This window comes from Oratosquilla oratoria, chromosome 42 (assembly GCF_046742065.1).
Source record: "Oratosquilla oratoria isolate Oo_2021 chromosome 42, ASM4674206v1, whole genome shotgun sequence".
Lineage (NCBI taxonomy): Eukaryota > Metazoa > Arthropoda > Malacostraca > Stomatopoda > Squillidae > Oratosquilla > Oratosquilla oratoria.
In genome coordinates this window covers 30,613,679-30,634,649 of record NC_134818.1, presented here as the reverse complement: position 1 = coordinate 30,634,649, position 20,971 = coordinate 30,613,679, and the positions used below count along the sequence as shown (strand labels likewise).

General features: G+C 41.7%; 1 protein-coding gene across 3 annotated transcripts in view; it reads right to left on the bottom strand.

Annotated features, from left to right (window-relative positions):
• Nucleotides 1-20,971, bottom strand: part of ApepP (Aminopeptidase P) — a 215,919-nt gene that overhangs the window by 15,528 nt on the left and 179,420 nt on the right. For all 3 annotated transcript variants that reach the window (XM_076179374.1, XM_076179375.1, XM_076179376.1), the window contains 8 exons: nt 19,893-20,023; nt 18,352-18,520; nt 15,536-15,759; nt 13,703-13,811; nt 5,864-6,054; nt 4,175-4,316; nt 3,378-3,504; nt 644-793 (listed from right to left, as the gene is read on the bottom strand). In XM_076179374.1, the coding sequence (XP_076035489.1) occupies nt 644-793; nt 3,378-3,504; nt 4,175-4,316; nt 5,864-6,054; nt 13,703-13,811; nt 15,536-15,759; nt 18,352-18,520; nt 19,893-20,023 (1,243 nt within the window). The remainder of the gene's footprint in view (nt 1-643; nt 794-3,377; nt 3,505-4,174; nt 4,317-5,863; nt 6,055-13,702; nt 13,812-15,535; nt 15,760-18,351; nt 18,521-19,892; nt 20,024-20,971) is intronic.

The window sequence follows — 20,971 nt, the reverse complement described above, 5'->3', positions numbered from 1 at the left end:
TGCATGTATTTGATGTCTTACCCATGCTTTTACATTATGCACTCTTCCAGCAATCTTCTGCCACTGGTATGACCATCAACTCTTGATCCATAAACCTCTTAAGTTCTTGCTAATAATAGGGCTGCAACCCCACCCCCACACCCCACCCCTGAAGTGTATTTACATAATTGTAGTATACAGGAAAGGAGCAACGCTCACCAAGTCCTGTATCCTAATCTCCAACTTATCCTACCTAGCTTCAACTTCATGTACAGTTCCAACTTAATCTATACCTTTGATTTCCAGTTATCATATTTAGATATAAATTCACGTATTGTTCCAGTTTGGGTTATATCCCTTTCTAAGCTATAAAAGTATTTATGCATCTATCTATATGGTGGAATTTTAAGACTCCCTGTGGGTTCAGCCTCACTGTATCTTAGACAGCAGCTGCACCGAGACAAATTGCAGGGAATTGCGTTTCTTGTACCAAACATACGAACAAAAGAGAAAATTTAAAGATGAGATTCCTACACCTCAAAGGAAAACTTACCATGCATGACTTTTTGTGTACAGAACGCTAAAATATGAAGGTATCTATATAAAAAGCCATAGCAATCACAAAACAATACAAGCAAGAGAACAACAAACAGTAATGACTTACTTGTACTGTCCACCTGAATCACAGAGGTAAAGTTCTTCTGTGGTTATTTTTCGGTCTGTTTCCGGTCTTGGTTTGTAATGGATGATGGCACCATTGGGACCAATTGAAGATATGGTCTCAAAACTCAACCCAACAAAGTCTTCCAGTTCTCTGTCAATGGGAGAAATATAATAAAAATTAACTCCAACAATCAATTAATCTATCACCACAGAGTGGGCACAGAGTACCTACTACACTATTCTACCTTCCCTCCAAAACAAAATCTCTTTGTTGGGTGACTTATGGCCTGATACGGTAGCTGTGGCTAGTTTTCTGGGAACTATAACTCTCCTGCAAGAGAACCAAGACAACAGATTGATAAGATCCAACAAAGGCATCCAAACACTGCCACTTAGCCAGAACAGATAATGGCTGAAATGTCAGATCGAGGAGGTTTGGAGGTAGACTCAAAGTCCTCTTCTACATACATACATACATATACCAAGGCTTTTTCCCCCTTACTAGGGAGGTAGCCAAAAAGGGAAAGGCATAAAATCTTTTCCACCCATTCCATCCCTGAATACACTCCACACCCCTCCACCCTCCCTCTTATCTGAGCACCTCCTGGATGACGGGTCATCCCTGCACCTTGCCCACTGCCCTGGGTCAGAAGCAGTGTCGCAAGACACAGCACATCCACAGCAAGGCCGCTTCATTAAGTTGGCGACCCCCCCTCTCCGTCCCCCCATTGCATAAAAGGAGAGGACGGGGAGAAATCCCTTTGGGCTGCGTCAACTTTTACTCACACATACTACCTCACCCCCCACCCATTCCACCTCATGCAATCACAACATCATCCATATACAACCATTCTCCATTCACTCCTGTCTTCTGTCCTCTCCCGTCCTTCCTCAACAGACATTCCCCTCTTCCCCAAAGCCCCCTTCACCCCATCCATCCACTTCATCCTAGGACGTCCCCTCATGTTCACTCCCTCCACATCTGCCTTCCATACCTCTTTTACTAGTCTTTCTTCACTCATTCTTTCCATGTGTCCAAACCATCCTAATATTCTTTCATCAACCCTATCTCCCAACTCCTTTTCCACCCCTGTTCTCCTCCTCACCTCCTCATTTCTCACTCTATCTAGCCTAGTAACCCCCACCATACTTCTCAGACACCTCATCTCAAACACATTCAAACTCCTTCTCTCTTCTTCTCTTATGTTCCACGTTTCTGCCCCATACAGTGCTGTTGGCACAATCACTCCTTCATACAGTCTCCTCTTCGCATCCATTCCCAAATGTCTATTCCTCATCACACTCTTTAATCCACCAAGGCATTTACTCACTTCTCTCAATCTACATTCTACCTCCACCTTCACTCCACCTTTTCCTGTCACATTTGCACCCAAGTATCTAAAACTATCCACTTCCTCTAGTCGCTCTCCCTTAATGCTCACTTCCAGTCTACTGCCACTTTCACCCCTTGTACATCTCATCACCTTACTTTTACCCACATTTATCTTTAGCTTTCTTCTATCACATACTCTCCCAAACTCTGCCACCAACTTCCTCAATCCCTCCTCCGATCCTGCCACAAGCGCAGTGTCATCCGCAAACAACAGCTGGCTCACCTCCCACTTTTCTCCATTTTCTTTAACCATCTCCAATCCCTTGCCCACTACCCTTGCATTTACCTCTCGCACCACCCCATCCATGTATAAGTTGAACAGCCAGGGCGACATAACGCATCCTTGATGAAGTCCCACCTTTACCTCGAACCACTCACTCTCTCCATTTCCAATCCTGACACAAGCTCTACTACTCTCATAAAAACTCTTGACAGCTCCCAGAAGCTTTCCTCCTATCCCGTATATCTGCATAACCTCCCACAGTGCCTTTCTGTCTACCCTATCATAAGCCTTTTCCAGATCCATAAAAGCCCCAAAAACATCCTTCCCCTTTCCTATAGCTTTCTAACCTTAGTAAAAACAAATGTAAAAGAAGAATTCCTCTTTTACATAAAAATTCATATTGCCAAGCTAACCAACAGCAGAGGTCACTCACTTATTTATGTGGTTATGAGATGCAACGAGTTTCCAACTCACTCTATGACTAAGTGAAGCTGAGATCAATCCTCAAGGTATAAAAGTGTTGCTTGACCTGAGTATCTAAGTACACAGGGCAAAGATGATAGCTTCAGCTGTTAGTGAAAGCCTTATTGCACATGCTCTTCATACATACATATACCAAAGGCTCTTTCCCCCTTACACAAAGGTATAGAGGAAACCACTCCCATCTATTCCATTCCCTACATATTCTACTCCCTTCCACCCTCCCTCTTATCTTGGCACCTCCTGGATGATGGGTCATCCCTGCATCCTGTCCACTGCCCTGGGTCAGAAGCAGTGTCACAAGACACAGCACATCCACAGCAAGGCCGCTTCATAAATTTGGCAAGCCCCTCTCTCTGTCCCCTCATGCAGAAAAGATGGGGAGAAATCCCTTTGGGCTGCGTCAAATTTTTCTCATACATACTTCTTCACCCCCCCATCCCCCCACCCACTCCCCCTCATGCATCACAGCATCATCCATACACAGCCCTTCTCCATGCACCCCTATCTTCTGTCCTCTCCCATCCTTCCTCAACAGACATTCCTATCTTTTGTAATGCCCCTTTTACCTCATCCATCCATCTCATCCTGCTCTTCATACCATGGCATAAATCTCACTGGTGTACATATTTCACTTACTCCCTGAAAGTCTGAAGTTTATCTGCAGCAGATATTTCAGTCTGTGTTCCCTTTGAGGCTTCTCCTTCCAGCCAACAGAAGAAACGGCAGAGGGCAACAGCATCCCGAAGATGGCATGCCCGCAAGCCTGAAAGTGAGGTACATCATTAAACCTTTACATTTATTGAGAATTTTTCTTCAGTAGACTTTGGTAGTTAAAAGATTAACACTCATGATTCCACCCTCTTGTTCCTTGTGGTACTTATGCCTTTGCTTGGAGGATGCAGAACCAACAGAAGAGTTCTCTTGATTAAGGATGGGAGGGCTTTAAGAGGTCATGGGAACAATCAAGAAAGACTACATGTCTAAAGGATGTATTTACATAGTTGTATTTTGTGGGAAGGGGAGCTATGCTCATGGTGTCCCGCCTTTGTATCTCGCAGTGTCTAGTTTGCTTTTAAACTCATGAATGGTTTTTGTGCATACTATTTCACTGTCCAATTTGTTCCAAGTGTCCACTACTCTATGTGGAAATCTGTTTTTCTTCAGTTCTCTTCTGTAGCTATGTTTTTTTATTTTCTTTCCATGTCCATGTAAGTATATATATGTATATGTATGTACCCTTTTTACTCATCTGAACAATTCTATCTCATTTTTTTATGGCAAACTAAAATCCATTTTTTTCCCCCACTGTATAGGGATGGAAAGCTTTTGTCAAGGCCTTCAGACCTCCAGCACCTATAAAAGTGGCACTGATCAGGGACATAGAATTTGAAAGAGTCAGAGACTAAATTGGGTCCAAGACAATCAAAACCTACCTTTAATTTCGGTTTCATTTTTGATGGCCTTCATAACTGCAACAGGTGTGACTTTGGCCAACCTCTTCTCTTTGGGAATGACTTCGTTGACAGCGTGTGAACCTTTGTTAGAAACCCACACCTTGTTTGGCTCTGTCTTTATCTGACGAAATCCAAAAAGATTTCATTAATACATATATCAACAGGCCTTTCCACCCTTATAAGGGAGATGACTAAGTCAAACATACACCCACCCTACTCGTACATCTACTCTACACTTAACCAAAACATATCCATTGTCCCTCCTGTCTTGGCACCTTGTGGATGAAAGGTCATCCCTTCTGCCACACACTTAAGAGCACAGGAAATGCAACAAGACACATCACTTCCACAGCAAGGACAAAGATCCAAAGCTGGTTTACCCCCTTTGCTTCATTACATGAAGTATCCAGAAACAGAGGGGCATCTCCACCACTTTCACTGGTTCAAGTTAAGCATAGATTGTGAAAGGTGTAATGGTGGTATTCTTAAAAAAATATCTTTTCTTATGTAAATCCTATTTGAATCCTTAGAAGGGAAAGATTTATAGAAGAAGAAGAAGAAGAAGAAGAAGAAGAAGAAGAAGAAGAAGAAGAAGAAGAAGAAGAAGAAGAAGAAGAAGAAGAAGAAGAAGAAGAAGAAGAAGAAGAAGAAGAAGAAGAAGAAGAAGAAGAAGAAGAAGAAGAAGAAGAAGAAGAAGAAGAAGAAGAAGAAGAAGAAGAAGAAGAAGAAGAAGAAGAAGAAGAAGAAGAAGAAGAAGAAGAAGAAAAAGAAGAAGAAGAAGAAGAAGGAAACTTTCTTTATAATCCTTCCTTTCCAAGGATTTATAAAAGGATTTTTTAAGAAAACTACTGTAAGTCTCCTCTATATATTATGCTTAACTCAAAACCAATAAAAGGGGTTGGGATGCCCCTCTGTTTCTGGAAGCCTCATGTGAGGATATCCACCTTCTCATTCACTCAAGAAATTTACAAAGCAGACAAGAACATTTCTTCAGGTTGCATGAATTCCTCATCCATTTCCAATCTATCTCCACTCATTTTTACCTTTTACAATCTCTTCCTTAATTAAGAGATATTCCTCTTGCATCCAATACACTCTTCATCACCTCTATCCCTCAACTTTATCCTTAGTCTTCTCCTTAATTCACTCCATCCACTTCTACTTTCCACCCTCTTTTTGAAAGTCTTTCCCAAATCATTATTTCCATATGACCCTGCATCCAACAAGTGCTCAGGTGGAAGGGGCATCAAATAGGTCATAATGTGTTTGTGTATTGCAATGAGATTGTCCCAAAGGATAGAAATACTGGTAAACTACAGTCTATAATTATCTATCTATATGCCAAAAGACTTCTTCCCCTTTATAAGGGGGGTAGATAGCCAAGGCACGCACCCCCCACCCCCATCCTTCACCCTTTTGTTTCCCTTTTATCTTAGATCCTTGTGCCATCATTGTTCCCTGCCCGCTATCCATAACAACCAACATAATGTGTATGTGTATGCATAAAGAAACATTGGTCTCAGGTCACGCAAATTCTTGTACATCTCCCTAGCTGACTCACAGTCAGACATGATCAACAGTTACAAGCCAGGATATGAGAAAGGAGCATGGGAGTTCTGACACCATATGTCATATATCATGGTTCCTTCTAATACATATAAAACTTACCTTTTTCTCAATAAACTCCATGAAATCCCCATATGGCTTTCTAATGATGTTAGCCTCCTGCAAAAATGCCTTGGTGGCTGATGGGCACTGTGCTTCATCAATGAATAAGTAGGCCTCCTCATGAGTGACCAAGGCATAGGAAAAGAACACAGGATTGTATGCAATATCTGAGCCCCTCAGGTTGTAGATATCTATAAAATAAGTAACAGAAAGTAACTATATAATTGAGTAAAACAAACATCACAATGTGTCATTATGATTTGGTTGTAATTTGTAAATTACATTAAACATTAATAAAGTAAGACTGTGAACTACATATTTCCATATAAATAACACCTTAACCTCTTCAATTCCAGTCAAACACTTGCTCACACTGGCTGAGGTACAATGATTTGGTGATGCATCACAATATATAAATTATAAAATACAAAGTATCTTTCACCTTGAGTGTTGATGATCACAGAAAACACAATCAAGCCTTTTCACAGAATATGGGGATCACTCAGCTACAACTACAAAATAAATATAATTAGGACACTGATATAGTCATCCTCATATACTCACTGTCGCCTCACAATGCCGATGTCAACACCATTGTATTCTAAGGTTTACCTACAGCAATTGTAGTAGAAGAGAAGAAGCGAGCTTTTACAGATTGGTTACAAAATAGGACGAGGGAGTCATATGAGAGGTACAAAGAAAAGAGAAGAGAAGTAAAGCAAAAGGTAAAGGTTGCAAAGAGGAGAGCAGATGTGAAATGGGGTAAGAGTATGACAGAAAATTTTGAAAGTAATAAAAAGATGTTTTGGAAAGAAATTAAGAGAGGAAGAGGAGGCGAATCAAGTAGAGAAGAAAAGGTAAAAGGTGCAGATGGAGAGATGATAATGGAAGAGATGGCAGTAAGGGGAAGATGGGCAGAATATTTTAGGGAGTTGCGAAATGTGAAGGAGGATAGGGAAGGAAAGATAGCTGCAGTGGGAAATGCAAAGAAAATGAGAGTGATGAGTGAGGAGAATGGAGGAGAAATAAGGAAGGATGAGGTGAAGGCAGTTGTTAAGATGATGAAAGCAGGTAAGGCACCTGGTCCGGATGGATGCCATGCAGAATGTCTGAAAAAGGGAGGTACAGTGATGGTGGACTGGTTGGTGAGGTTATTTAATGTTTGCTGGAGAGAGGGTAGAGTGCCGGAGGACTGGAGGAGTGCCTGTATAGTTCCACTTTACAAGGGAAAAGGGGACAAGTGTGAATGTAGTAGTTTCAGAGGGATTAGCTTGTTAAGTGTAGTTGGGAAGGCTTATGGGAGGATCTTGATTGAGAGGATTAGGAGAGGAACAGAAGGAGTAATTGGTGAGGAACAGTGGATTTAGGACAGGTAGAGGTTGTGTAGATCAGATCTTTGTGGTAAGACAGATATGTGAGAAAGCTATAGGAAAGGGGAAGGATGTTTTTTGGGCTTTTATGGATCTGGAAAAGGCTTATGATAGGGTAGACAGAAAGGCACTGTGGGAGGTTATGCAGATATATGGGATAGGAGGAAAGCTTTTGGGAGCTGTCAAGAGTTTTTATGAGAGTAGTAGAGCTTGTGTCAGGATTGGAAATGGAGAGAGTGAGTGGTTCAAGGTAAAGGTGGGACTGCGTCAAGGATGCGTTATGTCACCCTGGCTGTTCAACTTATACATGGATGGGGTGGTGCGAGAGGTAAATGCAAGGGTAGTGGGAAAGGGATTGGAGATGGTTAAAGAAAATGGAAAAACGTGGGAGGTGAGCCAGCTGTTGTTTGCGGACGACACTGCGCTTGTGGCAGGATCGGAGGAGGGATTGAGGAAGTTGGTGGCAGAGTTTGGGAGAGTATGTGATAGAAGAAAGCTAAAGATAAATGTGGGTAAAAGTAAGGTGATGAGATGTACAAGGGGTGAAAGTGGCAGTAGACTGGAAGTGAGCATTAAGGGAGTTCGACTGGAGGAAGTGGATAGTTTTAGATACTTGGGTGCAAATGTGGCAGGAAAAGGTGGAGTGAAGGTGGAGGTAGAATGTAGATTGAGAGAAGCGAGTAAATGCCTTGGTGGATTAAAGAGTGTAACGAGAAATAGACATTTGGGAATGGATGCGAAGAGGAGACTGTATGAAGGAGTGATTGTGCCAACAGCACTGTATGGGGCAGAAACATGGAACATAAGAGAAGAAGAGAGAAGGAGTTTGAATGTGTTTGAGATGAGGTGTCTGAGAAGTATGGTGGGGGTTACTAAGCTAGATAGAGTGAGAAATGAGGAGGTGAGGAGGAGAACAGGGGTGGAAAAGGAGTTGGGAGATAGGGTTGATGAAAGAATATTAGGATGGTTTGGACACATGGGAAGAATGAGTGAAGAAAGACTAGTAAAAGAGGTATGGAAGGCAGATGTGGAGGGAGTGAACATGAGGGAACGTCCTAGGATGAGGTGGATGGATGGGGTGAAGGGGGCTTTGGGGAAGAGGGGAATATCTGTTGAGGAAGGACGGGAGAGGACAGAAGACAGGAGTGAATGGAGAATGGTTGTATATGGATGATGTTGTGATTGCATGAGGTGGAATGGGCGGGGGTGTGGGGGGTGTGGTAGTATGTGCGAGCAAAATTTGACGCAGCCCGAAGGGATTTCTCCCCGTCCTCTCCTTTTTTGCAAGGGGGGACGGAGAGGGGGGGGTCGCCGATTTAATGAAGTGGCCTTGCTGTGGATGTGCTGTGTCTTGTGACACTGCTTCTGACCCAGGGCAGTGGGCAGGATGCAGGGATGACCCGTCATCCAGGAGGTGCTCAGATAAGAGGGAGGGTGGGAGGGGTGTGGAGTGTATTCAGGGATGAAATGGGTGGGAATTATTTTATGCCTTTCCCTTTTTGGCTACCACCCTTGTAAGGGGAAAAAAGCCTTTGTATATGTATATGTATGTATGTAATTGTATTTGAAAGGTTTAAAATCTAATGTTTCAAAGCTAACTAACCCCTTCCTCAGGAGCTACTTCTGAAATACTGGCAGCAGTCAGAAAGAACCCAATTCAACTGTCATAGTTGACAGGTTGATTAATATATTCACATTATCTGGGGCATTGGATGCATATTATTGTGGGGTTAAAAGCTGCTCAGTAGCATACAGCTGTTACTTCAGGGTCTATATGGGGCACCTATAAGGACCAGAGCCACACATCATTTTGTCTGTGATAGAAGAAATCTCTATTCATAGAGAAATGATGATACTTCATTATACTGCAACTGTCCCCCCACCACACTCTTAATACCTATACCACTTCTCTGAATATTCATTTCCTTTTTTTTTCCCGAATCCTGTGGTAGGGGAGAATACTGCCACTGCATGTTTCCACTTGAGTCATAATAAAAAAAAAAAAAGAAAAAAAAAAAAATATATATATATATATATATATATATACAATAATAATAATAATAATAATAATAATAATAATAATAATAAAAAAAATAAAAAATAAAAAAATAAATAAAAATAATAATAATAACATGGGATGGGGATAGGATTAAGCATCCTACTCTCTGGAGCCCCAAAGGGGACATTTCTACAAAAAACCAGAGGCATATGAGGGTCTAGGAGTTTTTCAACTAGAACCCTAAGGTTTGGGTCTTTTAATGTGCATTGATGTGGTACAGATGAGAGTAAAAGGGAAGAGATAGGCAGTATGTTTGTGAGAAGACAGATGTGTTGGCATTGAGTGAAACTAAGTTGAAAGGGAGGGGCAAGTTTGAGTTTGGAAATGTAGTTGGGAGGGTGTCAGAAGTGAGGAGAGGATGAGGAAGAGAAGGGGTGGCTATACTAGTAAGTGAAGAGATAGGTAAATATGTGGTGGAGCTGAAGTTTTCTTCAAGGTTAATGTGGATGAAGGTGAAACTGGGAAGAGAGATAAGGGTTTTTGTAAGTGCATATGGGCCTGGTAGTGAGAAGAGTGTAGAGGAAAGGGAGGTCTTTTGGAGATATTTAAATGAATGCATAGAGGGTTTAGGGAGAAATGTCAATGTAGTGGTATTAGAAAATCTTAATGCTAGGGTTGGAAATGAACAAATAGATGGAGTGGTTGGTAAGTGTGGAGTTCATGAAAAAATCATAGTGGAGAGATGATGGTGATGTGTCTAGAAAGAGAAATGATGGGAAGAAAGTCAAGCATAAGTACACATGGGAGAGGGTGGTGGATGGAAGGGTAGAAGATGGGGCTTTAATGGACTATATAGTGGTAACCAGAAGAAGAGTAGGAAGTTTTGGAGGCATATCAGCTAATTTTTTGGAAGGGAAGTTGAGAGTGGAGGATAGATGGAGAAAGAGGAAAATGACAGAAGGAAGCGAGGTGCTTAGAGTAAACTGCTTGAGAAAGAAAAGGAGGACTACAAGAAGCTGAGAGGGGAATGGGAAAGAGTGAAGGATAGCATAGAACTAGAAGTGGAGGAATGGGATGGGTTAGGAGGGAATCACAAGGTGTGCTATGTTGGTGTGTGGAAGGAGGCCAGGAGGAAATAGAAGGAAGGGTAGTGACTGGTAGGATGATGAAGCAAAGAAGTTGTAGAAGAGAAGAAGTGAGCATTCACAGATTGGTTACAAAACAGGATGAATCATATGAGAGGTACAAAGAAAAGAGAAGTAAAGCATAAGATAAAGGAGGCAAAAAGGAGAGTGGATGTGAAATGGGTTAGAGTATGACAGAAAATTTTGAAAGTAATAAAAAGATGTTTTAGAGGGAAATTAAGAGAGGAAGAGGAGACAAATCAAGTAGAGAAGAAAAGGTAAAAGGTGCAGATGGAGAGATGATAATGGAAGAGATGGCAGTAAGAAGAAGATGGGCAGAGTATTTTAGGGAGTTGCTAAATGTGAAGGAGGATAGGGAGGGAAAGGTAGTTGCAGTGGGAAGCACTAAGAAAATGACAGTAATGAATGAGGAAAATGAAGGAGAAATAAGAAAAGATGAGGTGAAAGCAGTTATTAAAATGATGACAGCAGGTAAGGCACCTGGGTTTCATGGGTGTCATGCAGCAGAATGTCTAAAAAAGGGAGGTACAGTGATGGTGAACTGGCTGGTGAGGTTGTTTAATGTTTGTCAAAAAGAGCATAGAGTACTGGAGGAGTGCCTGTATAGTTCCACTTTAAAAGGGAAAAGGGAACAAGTATGGGTGTAGTAGTTTCAGAGGGATCAGTCTGTTGAGTGTAGTTGGGAGGGCTTATGGGAGGGTTTTGATTGAAAGGATTAGGAGATGAACAGAGGGAGTAATTGGTAATGAACTGTGTGGTTTTAGGATAGGTAGGGGTTGCATGGATCAGATTTTTGTGGTAAGGAAGGTATGTGAGAAAGCTTTAGGAAAAGGTAAGGTTTTTTTGGGCCTTTATGGATTTGTAAAAGGCTTATGACAGGGTAGACAGGAAAGCATTGTGGAAGGTATTGCAGATATATGGGATAGGAGGAAAGGTTTTAAGAGCAGTCAAGAGTTTTTACAAGAGTAGTAGAGCCTGTGTTAAAATTAGAAATGGAGAGAGTAAGTGTATTGAGGTAAAGGTGGGACTTCACCAAGGATGTGTTATGTCACCTTGGCTGTTCAATTTATATGTGGATGGGGTGGTGTGAGGTAAACACAAGGGTAATGGGTTGGGGAGTGAAGATGGTTAAAAAAAATGGAGAAAAATGGGAGATAAGCCAGTTGTTGTGTGCTGATGACAACGCACTTGTAGCAGGTTCAGAGGAAGGCTTAAGGTAGTGACAGAGGTTGGGAAAGTGTGCAAAAGAAGGAAGTTGAAGATAAATGTACGTAAAAGTAAGGTGATGAGATGTAAAAGGGGAGAATGTGGCAGCAATTTGGAAGTGAGTATTAACCCCTTGAATACGATGATGCCTACACAGGCGTCATGAGGCGCGAGTGAGTACATGTTGATGCCAGCATTGGCTTCCTTATTATATTTATTTTGTAGTTGTAGCGAGAGAAGCAAGTAAATGCCTTGGGGGATTAAAAGGTATAATGAGAAATAGACATTTGGGAATGGATGCAATGAGATTGTATGAAGAAATGATTGTGCTGACAGCACTGTATGTGGCAGAAACATGGAACATAAGAGAGGAAAAGTTTAAATGTGTTTGAGATGAGGTGCCTGAGAAGTATGATAAGGGTTACTAGGCTGGATTGAGTGAGAAACAAGGTGTGAGAAGAAAACTGACGCAGCCCGAAATGATTTCTCCCCGTCTTCTCCTTTTCTGCATGAGGGGACGGAGAGGGGGGGTCGCTGAATTTATGAAGCGGCCTTGCCGTGGATGCACTGTGTCTTGCGACACTGCTTCTGACCCAGGGCAGTGGACAGGATGCAGGGATGACCCATCATCCAGGAGGTGCCAAGATAAGAGGGAGGGAGGAGGGTGGAGGGGAGTGGAATATATAGGAAATGGAATGGGTGGGAGTGGTTTCTATGCCTTTTTCGTTGTGGCTACCCCCCATGTAGGGGGAAAAAGACTTTGGTATATGTATGTATGTAGTTGTAACCGAGTGACCCTCTTATTCTGTGAAAAGGCTTGATAACTTTTTTGGTGGTTACAAACATTCTGGGTGAAAGAGAACGAGTGTAACAGCTGTAACTTTATATTTTATACTGGATATATTCTGATGCATCATTGTACATCAGGCAGCTAACGAGTGCACAAATATTTGTCTCATATTGAAGAGGTTAAGGGAGAGAAACATGGATAGCTTTAGATATTTAGGTGCAAATGTGGAGGTGGAGGTAGAATGTAGGTTGAGAGAAGCAAGTAAATGCCTTGGGGGATGAAAAGGTGTAATGAGAAATAGACATTTGGGAATGGATGCTATGGGATTGTATGAAGAAAAGATTGTGCTGACAGCACTGTATGGGGCAGAAACATGGAACATAAGAGAGGAAGAGTTTAAATGTGTTTGAGATGAGGTGCCTGAGAAGTATGATAGGGGTTACTAGGCTGGACTGAGTGAGAAACAAGGAGGTGAGGAGGAGAATGGGGGAGAGGGAGTTGGGAGATAGGGTTGATGAAAGAGTATTGGGATGGTTTGGACACATGGAAAGAATGAGTGAAGAAAGATTAGTGAAAGGGGTGTGGAAGGCAGAGGTGGAAGGAGTGAACATAAGGGGGTGACCAATGATGAGATGGATGGATGGGATAAAAGGGGCATTGGGAAAGAAGGGAATGTCTGTTGAGGAAGGACGAGAGAAGATGGAAGATAGGGGTGAATAGAGAATGGTTGTGTATCAATGATACTGTGATGTATGGAAGGGAGTGGGTGGGGAATAGGGGGTGAGGGAGTATGTGTGAATATTTTGACACAGCCTGAAGGGATTTCTCCCCATCTTCTCTCTCTTTTTCTGCATAAGGGAATGGAGAGAGGGGGTTGCCGATTGAATGAAGTGGCCTTGCTACATTGCTTCTGACCCAGGGCAGTGGGCTAGATGCAGGAGTGACCTGTCATTCAGGAGGAGCCAAGATAAGAGGGAGGGAGGGGGATGAATGGGTGTGGAGTATGTGGGGATGGAATGGGTGAGAGATGATTTTATGCCTTTGTTTTTGGCTACCTTCCTTGTAAGAGGGAAAAAGCCACTGGTATATGCATGTACTAATGATGTGGAGTATGTGGGGATGAAATGGGTGGGAGCAGATTTATGCCTTTGACTTTGGCTACATCTCTTGTAAGGGGGAAAAACCATTGATATATTTATGTATTAATGAAGTCTGTCTCAGTGAAATAAAAGTAACTCTTAATACTAAGGATGTAAAAATCTGCCACCACACTGAAAAATTTCTCTTACAAAATTCTACTGAAGGTTTTGCATGCTAATATTCACTTACAAGCCACCTCATCCAGAGCTGTCAAAACAACCATAGATGCATTTTCTTCCTTCATTTGTTTCCGTAATTCTGTGAGTTTCTCTTGTACTGTGGCTCCAGTATATTTAATCTGAAAAACAAAAATAAAAAGTGAACTAAAAAGCTCATTAAAAATGAGTCTCTATACAAGCACTAGCGTTTATTATTGAATAATTTATTGCTGATTCCTTCAAAATATTCTCCACAAGATAGAAAAAGGTGAATTGGAGAACATATTCAGCATATCTAAGATATGGCAGAGGCAGTCAAGCCACCATCTGGTGAGACATGTGGGCTTTTCCTATTGATGAATAAATTACATTATTTAGAAAAAAAAAAATTAAAACAATCATAAACAAGGCAATTCTTATCTACAGATTTTCATTAAGTTAATCAAATATGTTATGTATGTATATGTGCACTGATTCTGACCCAGGGCAGTGGGCGAGATGTAGGGATGACCAGTCATCCAGGAGGAGCCAAGAAAAAATGGAGGGAGGGGTGGTGAATGGGAGTGGAGTGTGTGGGGATGGAGTGGGTGGGAGTGAATTTATGCCTTTGACTTTGGTTACCTCCCTTGTAAGCAAGAAAAAGCCCTGACTTTGGGCTTTCTCCAAGAGAGGTAGCCAAGTCAAAAGTCAAGTACCCACTCCCACCACCTTTTTTTCCCTCTCATTTTAGATCTTCATGGATGACCAGTCATCTCTGCATCCCACCTAGCCCTGGGCCAGAAGCAGTGCATCAACATACAGCATATCCACAACAAGGCCGCTTCACTTCATTAGCAAACCCCTCCCCCTCCATCTCCTCATGCAAAAAAAGAGAAGACATGGAGCAATCCCTTCGGGCTGCATCAAAATATCATTCATACGTGACCACTCCCTACCCCTCAATCCCGTCCATTTCTCTATCTCTTTAATGATCTGCACTCTTTGTGGGGATCCTTTTGATTCACAGGTTCCTAGGCTTATGTCCCTGATACCTGAAGTCTGAGAAGTATGGTATGGGTTACAATTTTGGATAGAGTGAGAAATGAGGAGGTGAGGGGGAGAGCTGGGGTGGAAAAGGAGATGGCAAAGAGGGTTGATGAAAGAGCATTGGGATGGTTTGGACTCATGGAAAAAATGAAGAAAGATTAGTAAAAGAGGTGTCAGAGCCAAAAGTGGATGGAGTGAACCTAGGATGAGATGGATGGATGGGATGAAAGGGGTGCCGAGCATGAGGAGAATGCCTGTTGAGGAGGGTAGGGAGTAGGCAGGAGATAGGGGTGAGTGGAGAATGGCTGTGTATACTGTGATGCAAGGAAGGGAGGAGATGGGGGGGGGGGGTCAGGGAATGATGTATGAATGATATTTTGATGCATCCCAAAGGGATTTCTCACCAGCTTCTCTTTTTTGTACGAGGGGACAGAGGGGGGTGGGGGTTGCCCATTAACTAAAGTGGCCTTGCTTTGGATGTGCTATATCTTGCTGCATTGTTTCTGACCCCACAGGGCAGTGGGTGGGATATAGTGATGTCCTGTCATCCATGAGGAGCTAAAATGAGAGGGAAGAAAGGGTGGTGGATGGGAATGGGCACTTGCCTTTTGACTTGGGTAACTCTCTTGTAAGGGGGAATAAGCCATTGGTACATAGAAAGATAGACAGACTTCCAATCCATCACTTGACTGACTGATCAATTTACTTCCAAATCCATGGATAATGGACTACAGTAAAAAATTAAGATAATTAGGTAAATACGATAAATAAATAAATGAAAAATCAAGTAAACAAGATATTCTACTGTGGGACACTAACAGACTGAAGAGGTACTTACGTCAAGAGGGAAAACTGGTTTGCAAGGCCTTGCCGGCTGACCTGTCCATATCTGGTCCACTAAGTCGTGCATTACAGCCACCAAGGAGTGGCCTCCATTGTGGAGTTCGCGTGACAGTTCCTGCCATTTGTCAGCATCTATGAGAAAGGGGTTTGCACCAACCACAGAATCTGGATTCAGGTTGTTGCACAACCATTTCCCTTCACTTAGGGTTTCGGGTACACCTGAAACATGAAGAACCCATTACTCTATTATTTGTATTTCAAAGTTTATATACATATATATATATATAAATATATATATATACATATATATATATATATATATATATATATATATATATATATATATATATATATGTATACATACATACATACATATACCAAGGCTTTTTCCCCCATACAAGGGAGGTAGCCAAAAAGGAAAAGGCATAAAATCATTCCCTCCCATTCCATCCCTGAATACACTCCACACCCCTCCACCCTCCCTCTCATCTTAGCACCTCCTGGATGACGGGTCATCCCTGCACCTTGTCCACTGCCCTGGGTCAGAAGCAGTGTCGCAAGACACAGCACATCCACAGCAAGGCCGCTTCATTAAATCGACGACCCCCCCCTCTCTGTCCCCCCATGCATAAAAGGAGATGGGGGAAAAATCCCTTTGGGCTGCGTCAAATTTTGCTCACACAAACTACCTCCCCCCCATATATATTTCATATATATTTTGCTATATCTAGAAAAAAAAAATATATATATATATATATATATATATATATATGTATATATTATATATATATGTGCATGTGTGTGTGGAGGTGGAGGTAGAATGGGAGGTAATCCAGCTGTTGTTTGTAGGTGATGCTGCGCTTGTAGCGGGGTCGGGGAAGGGATTGGGAGGTGGGAGATAGGTGTGGGTGGAAATAAGGCGGTGAGATGTGCAGGGGGTGGGGGTGGCGGCGGACTGGGGGTGAGCGTTGGGGGAGAGAGGCTGGAGGGGGTGGATGGTTTTAGATGCTTGGGTGCGAGTGTGGTGGGGGGGAGTGGAGGTGGAATGTGGATTGAGAGAAGCGAGTAAATGCCTTGGTGGATTGGAGAGTGTGGTGAGAGATAGACATTTGGGAATGGATGCTGGGAGGAGGTTGTGTGAGAGAGTGATTGTGCTGACGGCACTGTGTGGGACAGAGGCATGGAGCATAGGAGAGGAAGAGAAAAGGAGTTTGAATGTGTTTGAGATGAGGTGTCTCGGAGGTGTGATGGGGGTTGCTGGGCTGGATGGAATGAGAAATGGGGGGTGGGGGGTGGGGGGAGAGTGGGGGGTGGTAAGGGGGTTGGAAGATGGGGGTGGATGAAAGAGTGTTGGGATTTACTTGGATCTGTCTAGAAGACCTCTTCACAGACACGGTGATACGAGTACGCCACTGGTTTGGACACATGGAAAGAATGAGTGAAGAAAGACTGGTAGGAGACGTATGGAAGGTAGATGTGGAGGGAATGAACATGGGATGAGATGGATGGATGGGGTAAAAGGGGCTTTGGGGAAGAGGGGGTGTCTGTTGGGGGTGGTGGGGTGGAGAGTGGTTGTGTGTGGGTGATGCTGTGATGCATGAGGTGGGGTGGGTGGGGGATGGGGGGGTGAGGTAGTGTGTGTGAGAAAAATTTGACGCAGCCCGAAGGGATTTCTCCCTGTCTTCTCCTTTTCTGCATGGGGGTGACGGAGAGGGGGGTCACCGATTTGATGAAGCAGCCTTGCTATGGATGTACTATGTCTTGTGACACTGCCTCTGGCCTGGGGCAGTGGACAGAATGGAGGGATGACCCGTCATCCAGGAGGTGCCAAGATGGGAGGGAGGGAGGAGGGTGGAGGGTAGTGGAGTGTATTGGGGATGGAATGGGTGGGAATGGTTTTTATGCCTTTGTTTTTTGGCTACCTCCCTTGTAAGGGGGAAAAAGCCTTGGTATATGTATGTAGAAACAACACGAATTTTAAAGTTGCCTTGATCCATGCAGTTCCAGCAAAGTCAGATTCTGCAGTGACCCTTCAAGACTGCTGTAAGATACCAAAGATAGCTGGCAAATACATGTGATTTTAGAAATAAAAAATAATTTGGTTGGGCATATTTCTACAGGTTAACAGGGATTACAAAGGATTACAAAGGCGGAGCATACCGACAGGAGACCTTTTGATCCATATCTAGGTCGGATGCGAAAAAAAAATCATATTAATAATAACATAATAAATAAAACCTATGATAATGTAAATAACAAATAAAATACATAAATAAATGCATAGGTATAGTTAAATAATAAACAAACAGGTAAATAGTAAATGATAATAAATTGACATATAACTAATAATAAATAAAAATCAGACAGACAAATGATAACAAAACAAAAACAAATAATATAAGATAAATTATAATCATTACAGCATCTTACTTAGGTATTTATCTAAATGATTCTTAAAGCTTTGAACTGAACTACATTGCACTACCTGTGCAGGAAGTTTATTCCATTCATTAACTACACAGTTGGCAAAGTTGTTTCTACCTACTTCCAAATTGAATCTATTTCCGGACAGTTTGAGACCATTGTTTCTTGTCTGATTCTTATTCAATGTAAAAATTTGGTCACTTTTGATGTTGTCAATTCCCTTTAGAATTTTAAAGACCTGTATCAAGTCACCTCTGAGTCTACGCTTTTTTAGGGAAAACAGATTCACCAACTATTTTTTTTTAATATGGCCTTACAAGAACAACTACATCCCCACACTATATCTTAAGAACAACTACATCCCCACACTATATCTTAATTAAGTACCTTGTTTCATCAATTTCCAGTTATCATCCATTTCCTGGGTGGCCTGCAGGAAGTAACGGCCATCTGTCCACATGGCAGCTTTCTCAGTAGTCACGATGGCAGTACCGGCTGAACCAGTGAAGCCACATATGAAAGCCCTTCGCTCGTCACAGGGTGCAATATACTCACTCTGTAATGCCAATTCTTAGATGTTAAGCACTGTACTTCCAATACTCATAACTGGTTTCCAAAAAGGAGAAATATTGTAAAAATTTTGAATATAGTAATGGAAAATTTTAATGACCCAATGGGTCAAAGGTATAACAGGTTCAAAAAGGGACACCACACCAGTAAGATTGAACCTAATGGCTACCAAAGATTCTTTAACGTGCAGGTTCCCCATAAGAAATAGTGATCACACAGGAATGCCAGGAATGCCAGGAAGTATATATAGTCAAGACACATTATATTGACGTGACAAAGAACTTCATGGATAAAAATAAAAATTTGATAAAAGGGGGGGGGGACATTGGAAATCTTAATAAATTCTACAACTTGGGTGTAGATTAAAATTGTGCCAAGGATTAAAGGCAAATGGTGGAAAAGTGGAATGGTTTAACAACTAAGTTACAAGAGAGAGATCTTGGGTCAAATCCAGAGAATAGGTGTCAGCCCTTTGGGGGTGCAACTTCAGATGAAAATGGTGCTGAAAGGTCTTGATGGTGGATAATAGGGAGATGATTCTGATGTCCACCTTGTAGGATGACCCACGTGCAAATACCTGTCACTGATCATAGGAAGTATATAAACTACTTGAGAAACTAGATGTAAGGAAAGTCCATAAGCCTAACAGGGTCTCCAAATAGAGGCTGAAGTAATGCAGAAAAGAGCTGACAGACAAAATTAACATATCAACTGTGCATTCACAAGAAGGAAGAGTACCTCAAGATCAGAAGAGGTCCACTGTTGTACCAATTAAAGAAGTAGAGATACCCCTGAATTATAGACCAGTGCCTCTGACCAGCTAAATTGTGTGAGAGAATTGTGGAAAACATGAATTAAACACTGAAGGGAAAAATGCATTTCTGTTTTCAGATAGAGAAACTCACATTTCTGTATTCAGATAGAAAAACTCATGTCTCAAATATGTTAAGCTTTTATTCAGGAAGAGTCAGTGAGTCAATGTGTTACAATAAAGAAATGGATAGGTGGACTGTGTGTGCCTAACTCTGGAGAAAGCATTTGACAAAGTACCATACAAATGACTATTGTACAAGCAATCAACCTGTTATCTCAAGAAGGAAATACTGTGTATCTTGGGATAGTCAGTTCAGGCCAGTGTAGGATGTGTTGTTCAGTGTCCTCTGTGTGATGGTTGCAACTAAGGCAGTTTGATTCTGTGGCCTGGTATACTGTGGGTTGTTAATATTTTAGAGCTGGATGGTGTCCTGAATGTGAGTGTGCCACTTCTTGAATACTTCATAACATCTAAAGGTTTTCCAGTACACTCAGAAAAGCCTTTGAAATACACATTAGCAATGAATATACATTAATGACTGTACCTGGTGAGCATCTCCGGAGGGTACAACATATGCATGAATTGTCTGTGGAACATAATTATGGTCATGCATTAACAGCCTAAGCTGTTTCAAGAGCTGAGAAGTATTCTTCCGTGGCATGGCACTCCCTAAAACTGTGGAAAGAAAAATAGTTTAGTGATATTGAAATTAGAGTTTAATGCACATACATGAAAGCTATTGTATCGAAGACTAAACTTGAGATCTATCAAATGACTTTTGAAACATATGATCATGGTGTGTTTTCATTCAAGCCAAAAGAAGAAGAAAAAGAAAATACAATGTTATGTTATGACTTAAGCCATTTCATGTTGGATGGAACAATATGGTACTTGTTTTAAACTGGAAAGATGACTAATTCACACCAAGAGGTATTTAATTGTGACTGTAGTCACTGTGTTCTCTCTATGCACTTGGACTTCCAAGGCATGTAGAACTCACTGGGAGCTGAACACAAATCCAGGTTCATACTGTGTGAAGTACAACTGAAACCACCCTGACATTTGGCATACAATGATCTGGTACTCAGCTAATTACAGAAAATCTTATTCAGTTGTGTCATATCTTTTCAGTGGTGTTTTCAATAGTGAGAGGGTGAATCTTAAGTCACCCTTCCAATGCTACATAAGATTTGTTCTTTTATTTTAAAGCTATTTAGCTGTATAGTGCAATATACCTTTATAGGAACAAAGGGGTTAATATCTATAATGTTACTGTTCAAGGTATATGAATGGTTCAGCAACATTACTAATCACATACAACAAGACAAAGAAGTACAGTAGAAAGAGAACAAGAAGGAAATTATACCAGTTCAGCAGATAACTCCTTCACCCCCTACACTGAGCAAAATAAGTCTGCCTGGTGTTAGTCATAACAAAATCTGTAAAGGGTACCATTGTAAAGACCTGCAAGATACCTGCATTTATAATGAAGACCACAATAACTGGTGAACTTTGCATGCACTCCCCAATAAAGTAATTTGTCAGAAAAAATAATTCTATAATTATTTAATGTTTAATTATTATCATATAAAATTTAAGTAACTATTCTACTTAATTTATTCA